Source organism: Convolutriloba macropyga, chromosome 7 (assembly GCF_964194025.1).
Source record: "Convolutriloba macropyga chromosome 7, txConMacr16.3, whole genome shotgun sequence".
NCBI lineage: Eukaryota > Metazoa > Xenacoelomorpha > Acoela > Convolutidae > Convolutriloba > Convolutriloba macropyga.
This window is the reverse complement of record NC_134474.1, coordinates 43,078,926-43,094,849: the sequence shown is the minus strand read 5'-3', so window position 1 is coordinate 43,094,849 and position 15,924 is coordinate 43,078,926. Positions and strand designations below refer to the sequence as shown.

The 15,924-nt window shown below is 35.6% G+C and overlaps 1 protein-coding gene across 1 annotated transcript; it reads left to right on the top strand.

The window, feature by feature from the left end:
* The first annotated feature begins 1,099 nt into the window (after positions 1 to 1,099).
* On the top strand, positions 1,100 to 15,404 carry LOC142342883 (synapse-associated protein 1-like). Its single transcript, XM_075394530.1, has 7 exons — positions 1,100 to 1,561; positions 4,649 to 4,810; positions 5,130 to 5,266; positions 5,548 to 5,717; positions 11,331 to 11,509; positions 14,643 to 14,750; positions 15,118 to 15,404. The coding sequence occupies exons 1-7, from the start codon at positions 1,253 to 1,255 to the stop codon at positions 15,244 to 15,246; spliced, it is 1,194 nt and encodes a 397-aa protein (XP_075250645.1). The 5' UTR covers positions 1,100 to 1,252; the 3' UTR covers positions 15,247 to 15,404.
* The last annotated feature ends 520 nt before the right edge of the window (positions 15,405 to 15,924 follow it).

Here is a 15,924-nt window from a genome sequence, read left to right as displayed (position 1 = left end):
AAAAATGGTTATCTTGCAAGATTCTGGCAGAAAAAGGCTTATCTTGCAAGATTCTGACAGAATTAATTGTTAGCTTGCAAGAATCAGGCAGAAAATGGTCATCTTGTAATATTTTGGCAGAATGAATTGTTATCGTTGCAAGAATCTGGCAGAAAATGGTTATCTTGTAAGATTCTGGCAGAAAGAATGGTTGTCTTGCATGATTCTGGCAGAAAAAAGGTTATCTTGCAAGATTCTGAGAAAATGAATTGTTATCTTGCTCGATTCTGGCAGAAAATGGTTATCTAGCAAGGTTCTGACAGAAAAATGCTTATATTGCAGGATTCCCGCAGAATGAATTGTTATCTTGCAGGATTCTGACAGAAAAATGCTTATCTTGCGAGATTCAGGCAGAAAAATGGTTTTGGACATTTTTTTAAATCCGTTTGTTAAGTCTTTTGTTTGGTCATCTCGTGTTCTGAATTTAATTTGATAGTAGGAACAGTTCATTGGATTTGTTATTTTTTTGTATAATTTTTAGTGGAATGACCCAGTCGATTGTCTCCAGTTCGTTAGCAGAAGTGTTTCGACTATCTTTTAATTTTAATACATTCGAAATTGTAGGCGGCTTCAATTTATAATGAACTGAATTGTATTTTTAAAAGGAAATTATTCAATTTTTCAGAGCTTTATTTATTGCTGATTTCAGTTTTTGTTTTCTTTGTTACAACCTTCTCGATAATTGTCAATGGTTGAGCAACAGTGAAATTCATCGACTTCAGCGTGGCAGATGTTGCTACTACAATCTCTGTTATTTTTATGCAGTTATCCGCTACTCTTTTTTGACAGTTCATGACGCGAGCTTCCCAACTGCACATGTAAGAAGATCTCTGCGACAATGTGAAACCATGTGCTTTATATTACCGATAGTAACTTTTGATAATTATTTTAAATAATATATGACCCTTAGGAACCCCTTCAGTGCGAGCGTTGGCTAAAAGAACACTTCGAGAAGTTGATGTAAGTTAGAATATTTTATTTTAGTTCAGACTTTTGTAAAGCAACTACAAGACATGAATTAGCATAACAGCTCAGCAAACTCAAGCTATTACACGGTGCGTGAACTCGTGACCAGCGTTTGCTCGATCGCAGTTTTGTGCTGATGTTAACCAATGTCTAATCAGCTTTCATCGATTGTTCAATTTTCAGTTACAATGAAAGTCTCGTTCAACACTTAAATGCACAAAGAATCGATCAAACGGGTACAGCAATTATGAGTTTCCTGAACACTATTTGGAATAGCGCTTCCTATCTTCAATCCCAACTTGGAGAAACGACCAAAGACGGCAATGAAGAAACAACATCTACTGAGGTGAATGAAAATGCCGCTGAAAATGAACAGGAGGGACAACCCAAAACAACTGAAGATGATGCCGATATCAAAGTAGATGAAGGTCAAGCGTACCACCCGAGTTTGGAGAACTTTGATGAACAGTTGAACAAAGGAGTAGACGCTGCTTATGATTATGGAAAGAAACTGGGAGGATTTCTCTACACATTTGCATCTACAGCTTCCCAACAGGTAAAGTGGACGATAGAGGTGAAAAGTTTCGTTTCTAACGCTTCAACAATTGGCGAGACAGACTTCTTTAGTAAATAGCAAGGTGGATTTTTAGTGACTGATATTTGAGGTTATAGCTTCATGATGGAAAAGGTCAGGCTGAATTTGGTCGGGCTGAATTTTTTCGGAGTTTTTTAAATTGCTCTCAAACGAAGTAGCCTTACTAGTCTCTAGGTATGTGATTCAACGAAACTGTTTTGGAGAGACAATTTCATGGTGTGAAGGGATGTTAAAGTTTTTTTAAAGGCCCTCTTAGTTTTTTTACTACTCGTACTCTCAATTTTATGCAGTATCTGGGCCTGAATTAATGTTAGATAAAAAACTCCTTTCTTAGTTTACCCTAATATTTAGCGAGTGTTGATATTGCAGGATTAACTATATTTCTTTGCTATTATTATTTATGGAATCCCCTGGTTATGCAGATTTTATTTTGAAGCATTGATGTATAACTTAAGAACCATCAATATGATACAGACCTTGGTATTTGAATCTTTTGCTCAGACAGAACAACTGTAAGACACGTAGAGATCTGGTTTTTGTCACAATTTAGGAAGCATAGTTTTGGGTAAACATGTAGATCACTCTAACAAATCCTTTTGTTGTTTTCTTGCTAGGAGTACAAAGTTTTTTGCTGTCAGGTGACGATGGACAATCCTAAAAAGAAATAAGGAACAGCTATGCTATAAGTCGATAAAGATTTTAATTCTAACTTTTTATTATTAAATAACAGCCTGAAGAGGCGGAATCTCAGGTAAAGCATTATTCTACGGAAGGAAAATCGAAAATTTACAGCCTGATTTTTTGGAGTCTATGCAATTGAACCTAGAAAACTACTAATTGTCTATATTACCCCTTTTGTCAACCGGAAACTATAACCTACCACAGTGTGATCAAAACCATTCTGATCTCTCAATATTGAGAAAGTCGTAAATAATTTGTTTTGTATTTGAATATGGATGCATCAGTAGCCTTGATAAACTTAAGCGCATATCAATAGAGCCGTGCATTTATTAAACGGTTTGTGCTCTAATAATATCTGAACTGAACGTTTTTCATCAAAATGAGCTGCTAAGCCAATTCGCTTGGTTTTTGAAAGCGGCATATGGGAATTGATGGCAACAAACTTAACAAATAGTTTTTGTGGCGGCTGTTATAAGTGATACTAAAAAAAATTGTTTTTGATGTTAGCAGCTTTATTGTATAGTTTTTTGTTTATCACGTTGGACGCAAAAAGTTTTGGTGAACAACAAAATCAATTGTATATTTTGAAAGCCAGCTAATCGTCAAGGGACCGTTACTTAGTCCGTTACTTCTTGATTGATATAACGGTGATATGGGACAATAATTTGTTCGTTCAGTATTAAATTGGTAGCCTAATCTGAAATAGCTGCTTCTTGTAAAGTTGTGCAATCTTGTGGGCGTGGAATATACCGCTTAATTACTCAAAAACGAAATTTATTAATTGCTCTCGAACGAAGCATTTGTTGCCTTTTTCATGCAAAATTTTTGCTTGATCGTTCTGATTTTTTGAGTGACTTTTACGCCCTTGACTTTTTCGTTTTGTGTTATCCAAATTTTTCTTTCACCTTTCAGCTGAACTCAAATGGCGGCATTTAACTACTAAAAGTAAGCTGAAAAGTATGCGATAATCGTAATTTTTGTATTCAGATTTTACTAGTTGTTATAGTGGTGTATAATTATCTGTAATGACGTCATTTGAAGCCCCCCCCCCACTATTGAGTTTAGTCCCCCACCAGTGAATTTAGTTTCGCTCCTGGCTGAAGTAGGCTGTGATAGATTCGAGCGCCCGCTAGTCGTTCGACAGCAATTCTTCCGACGTTAGTCGTTTGTTTGTTTAAGTTGGGCAAAGCAAAGTAAAGATATGAACTCAATAATTGCGGATAATTAAGGTATATGAAGGTCTATGAATATGCATAGACGAGTAATCAAGCCTTTTCAGACGAAATCCAGTATCTGTTGAAAAAAATGTGTTGTGTAAAAGTGTATACAGTTGGTGGAAGAGTGTATGCATTTGCCAATTGCAATACACACGGACTCTTATCCTTATATTTTGACTGTTTCCTTAATGATCAGTCTTTCAACCGTGAAGTTAATCAAAACTACCTATCCTGATTTTCATCGAAAACAAAAGAACAGGAAAAATCTGCCAAATTAACAGTTTGCAATCAGAAACTTGAACGTTTGCTTGTTATAAAAAGAGTTATCTATCTTAAAAATTAGAAACGCGGGAGAAAAATTTTCCCATGAGTATAGAATGTAAAAACTAAACGTCCTATGCAGCCATCAGTTGCAGATCAGTCAATTAGTTAAAGAATTTTAAACTATGTATAGAAATTAGCTTGGTCGAGCTTAGTTTGAACACTATTCAATGAATACAAAGTAACTTTTTATTTGCTCTCAAGCGAAGTTTGTAGCAATTATGTTTGTCCTGTGCTCATTTTATGCGATATTTTGTCTGACCCTTTTTAACTTCTCGTCTCCAAAAACGGGATAAAGAGGTAAGGCTCGGATAAAGTTGTCTTAGGGCTTTACACCTAAACAGTGCAGTTCAACCAAAACTGTTCTTAGGAGACAGTTTCATGGTGTGAAGAGCGGTTGTTAATGTTGAAAGTTTGACAAAGTCACACTCCCCCTCACCCCACCACTCACCCCCCCCCCCCCAGTCCACCCTCCTCTACCTGTCGGTTTGGACCCCCTATCGTCCAGCCCTCCTAACCCCTCCCCCGAATCAATTGAGCTCCACCCCTCCCAATGCTTGCATCTCTGAAACCCAGCTGGGTGCTACCCAAAGCCTACCGCTCGCCGGTTGTTTGAGAACAATTTGACCGACGTTAGTCGGTTATGTTTATAAATCTGTCTCTCCGTTACCAGTCTAGCAATGGTATGGCGATTTCACCAGAATGTTAATTTTCTACATGCATCTCGTTTAGTTTTCTTGATGTTGAATTAAAAGTGGTATATAAACAGTGGCATATATTAATTGAATAGTTCAACGAATCAACTGAGGAGGATTGTGGTTGTTTTTAGATGAAGACACATGCAGACAAACTGGTGGAGGGTACAGTGCTACAGGACTTCAACGAGGAGAGAGACAAGTTTGAGAAGGAGCAGAAGGAGGGGAGTCGAAGGTCAGAGAGTGAAGTGCTGCCTTGGATTGGGTTCAGTGACGAAGAGGACATCAGGAAACAGGTGGGTTGCAATGCATACTTAAACGACCATAGGGAACTATAGGACTTCTTAACTTTTTCAAAATCACTTTGTTCAGGTTCTTTCACAATTACAGGTTCGCCATATTATATCTGCAAAATTGACGTGGCTTGAATAATTATTTTGACAAAATGTAGTTTTGAATTTTCTATCATTTAATACACTTAGTTATTAATATTACGTTAAACCCACCCAAAAGTTGAAGCTCAATTAGTGTGCCTTATAAGTCATACATCTTACATGAGCTCGAGTATTATATATGAATAGGTCTTTAGGTGAATATATGAATCTCTGTCTTTAGGTGCTCTCTCTGTCGGCAGATGAGCGCAACTTCCTCAGAGATCCTCCACAAGGCATCCAATTCCAGTTCGACCTCAACCACCACTATCCCTCCGCAGTTGCCCTACTTGAAGTTGATAAAAACTTACAAAACATGAGGTACTTAAGATACCAAGCTTTTTTTCGATCAAAACAAATTGTGCAGATGGAATCAGCTGATTAATAAGATGCCAGAGCAACCTAAATAAGGACATCAAAGTATTTACATCCTTACTGTTTATAATATATGGTTCTGGTAAATGTTAATTGTAGTACCCCATAGTAGTTTTTCAGTCTTAAAGTTGCTTGCTATTTAAGATTGCAACTATCGGAGGTGATTACATTTATGAGGGCAGATTTGAAATCATACTTACTGATGCTGATTTGAAATAGTTGCACAGGTACAATCTGGTGCCGAAGAAATTGAAGGAGGATGCATTTTGGAGGAACTATTTCTACAGAGTCACTCTTATCACCCAATCAGCTCATTTGAAGTCTACGATGGACAGTGGCAATGGTAACACAAACAGCAACGAGGAACACTCGTCATCAACTGTGACACAACGCCAAGGTGAAAACTTGCTTTCATTTGTTCCTCGCAGTTATTGGCCTAATTAGGCAGCTTATCCATAGAGCGATTAATAAACAATCTAAGGAGGTGAAAATAGGAACCGACGCAAGCATTTTGGGGGTAGCAGCTATCTCAGTGTCGAATGCATGTAAACACAGATCATATCCGTTAGTCCCTTATGTACTGGAATGCATAAAAAATTGGTTCTTCATCAGAGCCCACCATTAACCCTGAACAAAGTTATCACAATAATCTGCACAGTCTAATGAAAGGGTACAGGTCGGGTGCATTTTTTGATCGGACCTCTCACGTGGAACAATTTTAGCTATTGTTTTTAAAATATCGACAAAATTCAGTTATCATAGCACACATTTTGGCCAAATTCGTCGGTAATTAATCTCGATGGACATTTACTTCCTTTACTTTAGTGTTATCTCTCCCTCACAGTTTTAATCTAATAAATTGAACTGGCGGCTGTTTAAATGCTATCAAACGAAGTTCGTAGCAGTTATTTGGGTCCTGATGGTCTTTGTTCTGCGATTTTTTGCCTATTGAATTGTTCGTGTCTTTTGTCATGCTTGACGTCCTGATTTTGCATGATTTATATTGCTCTTACATATTTTCGAGCAATGGAACTCTTAAAGCTGCTACTATTAAAAGGCTATTAAAAAGACTACTATAAAAGTACGCCCAAATGGGCATCACGCTTTTGATATAAAATCTTATTTTTGGTATGCTCTAACACGTCATCTATCAGTTAAACTATTGCCCCGACGAATACAAGCAACCCAGCCCCCTTTCCTCCCCCAACAACCGCGAAATTATGCTGATATATGAACTACAAATTGCCCAATTTGCTGCAATTTTATCCGTTTGTACGTTTAAGAAGGAAAAAATTGATTTATATTTAGTAGCTTTATTTTTCATAAGTTACAATTGTCTCATTATTTTATGAGCTGCAATTCAGCTGAACAATTTTGTGTTTTTTGATGTCCAGCTTATTTGAAAGCAAATAAAATTCACTCGGAGAATCTTTCATGAGTCTACGGTCCCAGCATTCTCCAGATGATGTCCGGAAACTTTTAGAGTACATCTGTTAAAAAGGTAGGCTGACAAATAGTTTTTCTGCCGAAATTCTTTTGAACCACTTTCGAAAGTTAAGTTGAATATGCGACCAGAATATCTCAAATGTCTTTGAGTTGGCAATCTTGTCTTGAAGCTATCTGATTTACTTTGTGATACAGTGGTGCTAATAAAATCTTAACCTTCTGTGGCGGACCTTTAGAGATCTATAACCGGATAAGCGTTGATTGGTGCCCTCGTGGCAGTGTTCATAAGTTTCCCATCGATTATATTGGCTGCTAATTGAACAATCGTGAACGAAACTTTAATTCATTAATTGCTCTCAAGCGAAGTTTTTTTTATCAGTTATATTAGTGGCCTCTTTATGAATATTTCGCTTAAACGATTTTTCGTCTGGCCGTATTGACTTTTCGTCACCAAATATAGGATAAACAGGTAACGCCAGGAGGGCATGAAGTATATTATAGAACAAAATCTTAGTCACCCGAGTCTATAGGACACTAAGTTTAGGACAAATAATTAGATTTTCACTTCTTTGAGTTTAAGGTCAACCTTGAAAACTAAGCGCTCTGCCTCGAAGTTGAAGTGACCGATGAAATTGTACTCTGGGTTCTCTAAGTTTTTTAGAGCCTTTCGGCTTACTAGACTAAGTATACGGTTTACAGAAACTGTTTTGGAGACATGAATTCATGATGTGAAGAGCAGTTCTTAGAGTTTGACCCCCGCAGACACTACCCTCCCCCGAAATAGCCACCTAGCACACGCACACACACACACACACACCCACCCAGTCCCCCCCCCCACCATCACCACCACCCCCTGCACATCGTTCCACCAGTAACCCAACGCACTCGAACACATTTGGGTTAGATTGTTTATTAATAGCCGCCCGCATCTCAGCAAGCTATTATTGCGCCCCTATTTCAATCCAAAGAATTTGAATTGTTTTGAGGCTCTGTCTTTTTACCGCTCGAAGAGGAGTATTGCAGAAATCCTTCTTAAATCGTTTTTATTGGAGCGAATTTTGAAGCAGGAAATGAAACGCGTGAAAAAATTTGGAGTTGTGTGTTTAGGTTGTTTGTTGAGCAATATTGAAGATAGAAAATAGTGGCTTTTTGTTCATACTACTCTGAGAGAGCGAGAAATTGAGGTGAGAATAAAAATTTTCTAAGGCGTCGAATTTTTTGTTCACTTGCGGCCTCTTAAAAGTTTCTCAAATGCTTTGGTTAAGAGGTTTAATTACGATTTTTTATTAGTTTGTGGTTCGCTTTGATAGAACTTTGAAAGTTTTGCTGGTTAAAATGTGTTTTTGTTAAATTTTTAGGTTTTTCAGCTATTTTGCTGATTTTTGGGCAAATAATAGCGATTTTTCGCCGATTGTTTTGGTTTCCTACTTTAAGTGGGATATGAAAAGAATAGTACTTCAGGAATGAATACATGACACCTTATTACAGTTTCGTAGGTATAATTTATTTTTTTGTTGAGAAATATGAGAAAAAAATTAGAACTATCTTTCTTAGTTTTTTGCAGTTGTTTGTTTTTTCTACAATCGTAAGCAAGTTTCTTTGCCTGATATGACCTGCCAATTGTTTTGCGAGATTCCTATACTCTTATTTGCTTGAACGAACTTGTTCTTGGCTTTATAAGCCCCCGTAATAATTAAAAAAATATTAAATTCTTGATTTTTAGTTTAATTCGTGATTCATCCGTGGTTTGAGTTCATACGTATTATTTGACGGGCTAGTATTTTTGGCAGAGCCAGTTCTTTGAGTTGTTTCCGGAATGTTTCCTTTAAAGATCTGTTCACACAGTTTTATGTTTCAAGTCAGATAGAAGTGGTCATTTTGATGACGCCGAATTATGAAGTGGAGCGAAGAAGCCTGTGGTTTTGCGGCGTATATTTTTGCTCAAATCTCAAAGTAGAGTGAGAAAATGATGTTTTAACAAAAATTCATTTTCTGGCTTGTTTTTGGTTCACTTGCAGTCAATTTGACTTTTAATTTTTAATTGCTCTCAAACGAAGTTTGTGGCAATTATATTAGTTCTGTTGGTCTTTTCCTTATGCGATTTTTCGCTTGACCGATTTTTCCTCTGACCCAATTGACTTTTCGTCCTTAAAAACGGGATAGACAGTTAAGTTTCGTGAGAGGCCCTGTGCCGCGTTCAGTAGTCCTTCAAGTGCTTAGTGGAGTGAAACTGCTGGGAAGGGCGTAGTTTAAGGTTAAAAGGTCATTTTTAGGAGTTTTTGAGACCAAAATGTTGCAATTTTTCGTGTTTTTTTTTGGAATTTTTTTGTTGGAACAGTCTAATATTGAGGCTGGTTAAAGTTGATAAAGGTCTTTTGCAAGATATATGCACTTTTATGACCGTTTTAAGAGCTATTTGTTTTGTAACTCCAAACGATTAGACTCAAATTTATGCTAATTTTCAGAAGTTTTTGAAACAATTATTTTAGAAATTTTTGAGTTTTTAGCCCTAGGTGTCAAGGAACCTCCTCTAGGGTTTGATAATAGCTTACTGCATAGTTTCTAGGGGTAATAGAATTGTTTTCAACGTTTTAACATCACGAATTTTGACCTTTTCAAGTGTTTTGAACATTTGTCATTTTTTAGGTTTCTCCAGCCTCAAGAGCTGTCTTGTAATGGATTCTTTCAAGATTTTAGATCACTAATTTTAGCATTTTTTTGACAAAACTTGCAATTTTTAATTTATTTTGTCAGTAATCTGGTTTTTTCAGCCTCAGCGGTCAGAAAACTTTTTGGGTTTTATTATAAGTTACTGGAAAAACTTTATTGGCCTTGATGAATTTTCAACTGTTTATTATCACAAAGTTTAGCATTTTTTTCTGATAAAAATTTCAATATTTTTCAGGTTTTTTGATTTTTTCTTGTTTTCTACAGCCTCAAGAGCCACGGAACTTCCTCTTGAAAATAGTTCACTGCAGTTTCTAGATGTAATTTAAAGTTTTTCAAGCTTTTAATATCACGAATTTAGGCAGTTTTTCAAAAATATTTGCAGTTTTTTCAAGTTTTTTTTAAATATTTTTTGTTTGATTCTTTTCCAGCACCATGGGCCAAGGGACCTCTTCCGAGGTCTGATAGCAATCTGCTGCATAGCTTCTAGACTTATTGGAATGGCTATCAATGTTTTAATTACTCGAGTTTTAGCACTCTTTTGATTAAATTTAAATTTTTTTTCAAATTTCCGAAAAATTATTGGCATGCTCTTGGATCTTTTTGAGCCAGTGAAACTATTCCAGGCTTGAAATAGGGATACTGGGTTGTCTCTTGAGACAATGATGTGGTTCTGAAAATAGAAGTATCACGAATTTTAGCAAGATTTTGTTAAAAAATGCTATTGTTTTTAAAATTTTTGAATATTTTTATGCTTTTCTGAGTTTAGCGACCATTACTGGCCATGAATCTTTGTAAGTCCTGCAGATGCGTTGCATGACAGAATTCCAGAGACAAAAGATGGGTTCGAACATTTTTTCTACTGCAAAATCTGGAAAGTTTTTAATGTTTACACTTCATTTTTTTCTATAGGATTTAATTACTAACAAGGCTAGAAAATAGTTGCAGAGTTGAATGTCATCATTGAAAATATTCCTAGCTCTCTCTCTCTCTCTCTCTCTCTCTCTCTGTAGGTTGGGGTTTTTTCCTCTGTTGCACTTCAGCTGCTGTTATGTAGCGTGATGTCATCATCTATTACTCTCGTTAAGGCTTAATTATTGTAGATATGATTTAACTAGCACTTTTTAGGAAATTATTAATTGCTCTCAAACGAAGTTTGTAGCAATTATTTTAATCCCGCTGGTTTTTAATGTGATTTGCTCGACCGATTTTTCGTCGACTCATTTGACTTTTCGCCCTCAGAAACGGCGGAGTAAAGAGGTATTAAGTTCTATTAGAGCCTTTCAGCTCACTATTATCCAAGTATGCGATTCACAGAAACTGTTTTGGAGACTTATGCTTATGGTGTGAAGGCCCTTGTATTCTCTCACCAAAAAAGCAGGAGTCTCACAGAGGAATGAAATCAAAATAATTCGCACTTTAAGAATGTATTCGTACATCAATCAATTTTTCATGTCTGTTCTGTCAATCCTAATTGGTGTTAATGGAATCAATGGTGGCTATTTTGGGGCAATCTGTTGGGTATGTTTTATTATCGTATTTATAACGGGCCGGTAATTTAATTTAATTTAATATATGTTTTTAGTCCCCCAATTCAATTGTCTTTCAAATATCGCATATAGTTAGTTCTTGACGTAACTCTGTGAGTGAAACAGAATGTGGTTAAATGACTCATATCCAGGCGTTCCAGTTATGAGGTACTCCATTTGTTTATGAAACTATAATGAGGTTAATCCTCGGCACTTGTAAAAGTTGTCGCGTTTTCAAACGCATGTGTTATTGGAAGGTGATCTAATATCAAAGGTTTTCAGTTTGGCTGAAAAAGAGAATAGAAAAAGATTTACAGATTCGTTGCACAAATTTTTACTCAACCTTTAAATAAATATTGATGACGCAGAGAAAGAGCGTGTACTCTCCAATGGCTCCAACGACGGTGTCCAAGTGGGGGTTGATGGTGGTGTGAATCAGGAGGACTTTGTCAGTGACACTTTTGACGCTGACCAGGAACAGATGGAGAGGATGAGAAGAGAGATCGAGAGCCTGGAACAGAGTGGCGAGAAAAAGTCAAACGAACAGGTTTGATGAACGAAATAGCTTCAAATGAAATTCTCAGCAGAATATCAGTGGGTAACACGTAAACCTAAAGGTTGCGATACTTCCTTTGAACGATCGATATATCGCAGAAACTGGTTACCTATTATTAGAAATAGAGCATAGAGCATTTTCCTCAATTGGACAACTTTAGAATTTCATTTTTTTCGTGTAGTGAACTTTTAAATGTTGCCAAATTCGAGTTATAGCAACAATTTCCAGCCAGTTTACCTTTTCATGATGTGTTTAATTTAGTTTTTATCTTTCTCAGTTTCAATTTTTATTTATCTTAATTGTTCCGACTCACTTTAGCGGGGGAGCAACTATATACTCAAATGGATTTTTTCAGTCAATTTTTGGCTGAGCGATAATTCCTCGTAGAGGGTTGTGAGTGGTATCATTAGAAAGCTTATCCAGCGTAGAATATGGAATTAAAAAGATTTTTTTAATTTTCGTTTTTGACAGGGAGATATCGAGGTTTAAACTTTCGAGAAAAAAGAGTGAATTCCGTTCACCTTTTTATCGGAATTTTTGACTAAAATTTCGCCAATTTTGATAAAATTTAATAAAATTTTTCGAGAAAATGTTGTTGACTTTACGTTTAAAGACAAAATAAATTGTCGGCTATTTTCCTTGAATTTTTTGCGTCACAAATTCCGGCTAAATATTTCTCAAAATTTAGACTTTTTCATCAAAAACAGCACGAAATAAGTTTCTTTAGTCCACTCTGATTCAATTTGAAGGAAGTGCACATCCAAACACCACTAACACAATCTTTAGAGACTGAAAAGTGGGTAATTCCACTCCAACTTCCGTTGAGAGTGCTCCGTAAATAAAAATTTGCCGGTTTTTGCTAACTTTATTCGTTGATTATCAAAAACGCAGCTTTTTTTTTTTTGATTTTTTAACAAACAAAATATCTATATCAATGACATTCAAAAAATTAAATATTCCTAATGGCCAATCAGCATTAGCAGGACTAGTTCTGTACCAATCTTGGACCCTTACAATCCAAAAGTAATTCGGATTGTCGTCAGTCGTTTTTCTATTAAAAAATCGATCTTTTTTATATTAATTAAATAACAGAACATTTCAAAGCAAAGCTCACTAGTGATAGGTCCTATTGGCTTCCTAATTAGCTCGAAATTAATTTATCTAGTTGATTGCTTGAAAGCTTATGGTCGTTTTGACTTTTAAAATATTTGATTTTTTTTAAAAAAAAGGCTTATTGAACTTTGCTTCCATTTTTCTCTTAATTTGGTCAACTTGTAGCTTAGTGTACAATGACCCTGTTTGATTGGCTTTTCCTGGAAGAGTAGATGAGCCGATGTTCTGATATTAGAAGATAGATAATGGCTTTCATGACTTTGAAAAAAATTGTTTTCCAAAATGAAATAAAAATATTTCAACTTCACAATTTTGTTCCTTTTATTTTCTGTTTGTTACCTGATCTCGTTAATTAAGTGTTAAAGATGACATTATTTTAGTCAAGGGAAGGCTTCAAAAGGGATTGTTGTCACAAAATCTAATGTTTTTAAAGAATTAGTTGTGACTTTACTGGCTTCGACGCGGGTTTTTCACAAAAAAAAGTAAATTAATTTTTGATTTTTGTCATATTTGACTTTCTTTTTGTAGACGTAAGACTTGTTCTGGATGATTACTGGTCTCGAGGGCTTCCTTTGGAAGAATAAACGAACCTTTTCATTTTTTTTCATTTTGTAATTAATGGCTTTCATGTCTTGGGAAATAATTTTTTTTCGATAAAAACAAGTATTATATTATCTTGCTTTTTTTTCTTTTTAGTCTAATTGTTACCTAGTTTCATTAATGAGAGGTCACATAATAAATTTGAAGGGAAGGTGTCAAAAGGGATTGGTGTCACAAAATCTAATGTTTTAAGAGAATTCGTTAAGACTTTACTGGCTTGAACACTGGTTTTTCACAAAAGAAAAGTAAATGAATTTTTGATTTTTGTCATATTTGACGTTTTTTGTAGACGTAAGACATATTCTGGATAATTGCAGGTCTCAGGGGTTTCCTTTGGTAGAATGGACGAACCTATTCAAATTTTTCATTTGTAATTAATGGCTTTTATGTCTTTGGAAATAAATTTTTTGAAAAAAATACAAGTATTACATAATTTTGCATTTTATTCTTTTTTGTCTAATTGTTGCTTATTTTCAATAATTAGCGGCCACGTAATACATTATCGGTGTTCGACGAAGGTGCAATCGAACATATTTTGGGAGCCAAAGTTTGGCTTTACGGCTTCCAAAGCATTTTTGGCAAGTTTTAATTGATTTTTAGTTTGTTGTCTATTTGCTGTTCTTTTTGTAACTGCATAAAAAATTCAATACCAAGAGTTCTTAATTGCCTTCTATAGAAGCATTGGTAATTGTAAACCTATTAGATTTTTTAGTTGATTCCTAATGGTTTTCATTACTTTGAAATTAATTGTTTTTTAAAAAAAGAATTCAGCGAATTTTCTAACTTTAAAGTTTCTGTTCTTTTTTGTCGAATTGTTACCAAGTTTTATTATGAACTGGTGAATAACCATTTTTTTCTGGTGAATTACAAGTTATTTTGTTTATTTGCAGTTTTATCTGACACTATTTTGACTTTGTTATTAAGTTTTGTTTTTTAAAACGGACATAAATTTTTTAATGTAATTAATGTTTGTTGTTGTTGTTTGATTTTAACGTTCGTCTTCGCTCGCTTTCTTAATATCCGCATATCTCATCAATCTAATGCATCATTTTTTACTCCACTGAGTTATTTGCTTTGGAGGCTATCTTTTCGTTCATACATCAGTTTTTTTTTGAAAAATACTTGCATTTTTGTGTTTTTCCATCTGTTCCTGATTTGGTAGACAATTATGCCAAAATTGTGGATGAGCGGGGTCGGAACCTTATGTGCGATCGCACATTACCGAGCCGCCTTGTTGCGTTAAAAAATGGATTGTGAATAAGCAGGGTCGGATCAGTATGTAAAAGCCCGCACATATCTGAGCCTCCTTGTATATAGAATATTTGAATAATGTCGGATGATTAGTTACACAACACCTCCAACAGCTGTGCAAAAAATAACGCATATTTAGATGACTGTTGCTTTGTTTTAGGATTCAACGGGAGCGAAAAGTAGCAGCGGCGCTGATGGTGTTGGAGAGGAGGATGATGGTCTCGATGAGATTGAGCGAGAGTTGGAAGACTTGGATGCTGAGTTTGAGGTTGGCTACATTAGATATCCAAAGAAATAAGCGGATTTGTTAATATTACTGACTTCCAATGACATTAGTTAAATGTGCTCTTACTGCTAGAAGACAGTTCTCAGCAAATGCTGGATTCTGTTCTGCAAATAGTTGTGGAAATGCGATTTTTCTGAACTGGGGTTTCGCGTCAAGTTTTTGTACAAAAATTACAATTTACTCTGAGATTATCTTCGTTCCTGAATATTTTAAATACTTAAATTTTGCCTGTTTGATGGATTTAGAGGAACCCATTTACCGCGCGGGCTATTAGGCGTGATAAATTTAACATTGTTACCCATTACGTCTGAGATGCTATGCGCATTTTAGAAGGATTCAACTGTTGAAGGTTGTGAATGAGGGCGGAAGTGGTGGCAGGGATAGTGGAAACAACGACGATGATTCCTCCTCAGCCAACACAGCGGGATGGGAGAACGAGCTTGAACAAATGCTGGAGAACGAAGTGCAACAACAATAGACGTGCCTCGATGTTGTTGACAAACAATCCATGTTTAACACACCAGTAGAATAGAGAAGAGACTAACACTAATCATAAAGTGCTCAAATGAGAAATTAATTTGAACGGATGTTTTGTGTTAATGCCCCGAGCTCAGAACTTGAGCATATATAGGTTGTTTAACACATTATAATCACATGAAATTTTGGAAATTGTTCGTCATAAACAACGGGAGGGTATTAACTGTAAAGATCCGTGTTTATAATAGGATATAAGGAGTTAAATTAACTTGATAGAATCAATCTGATTTCAATTTTGAACGCGGTAATTTTAATAACTTTTGAGCATTGAAGAGATTTGCGTTGTGTAGTTAGAATTGAATGACCAGGTGATATCTAAGGTCCTATGAATAGTTGAAGTTCCGAAGTGATATCAATAATTTTTGTATGACAGTTCAATTGAAATCAGATGTTTAAGCCCGCTCGGTAGTTCTGTGAGATGTTAGTAGAGCAAGATTAAAGAAAATAGTGGGCTGCAGTTTCTCTGGGTTCTTTTTGTATATAAAACCTTTAGATTACTGTGCTTACCTGTTACTTTGTGAGCAGAATTAGTTTCGTTGGATCCTCGTATAGCTTAGATTAATGTGATGTATTTAACGCAATATTAAATCCAATATCAATCATATCAATTTGAGTTTTT

Excerpts from the sequence above, each read along its gene's own strand:
- LOC142342883 (XM_075394530.1), top strand. The coding sequence starts at position 1,253 with ATGAGTTTCCTGAACACTATTTGGAATAGCGCTTCCTATCTTCAATCC. Across the intron at positions 1,562-4,648 it reads CATCTACAGCTTCCCAACAG|ATGAAGACACATGCAGACAA; the intron begins GTAAAGTGGACG and ends GGTTGTTTTTAG. Across the intron at positions 5,718-11,330 it reads AACTGTGACACAACGCCAAG|AGAAAGAGCGTGTACTCTCC; the intron begins GTGAAAACTTGC and ends TTGATGACGCAG.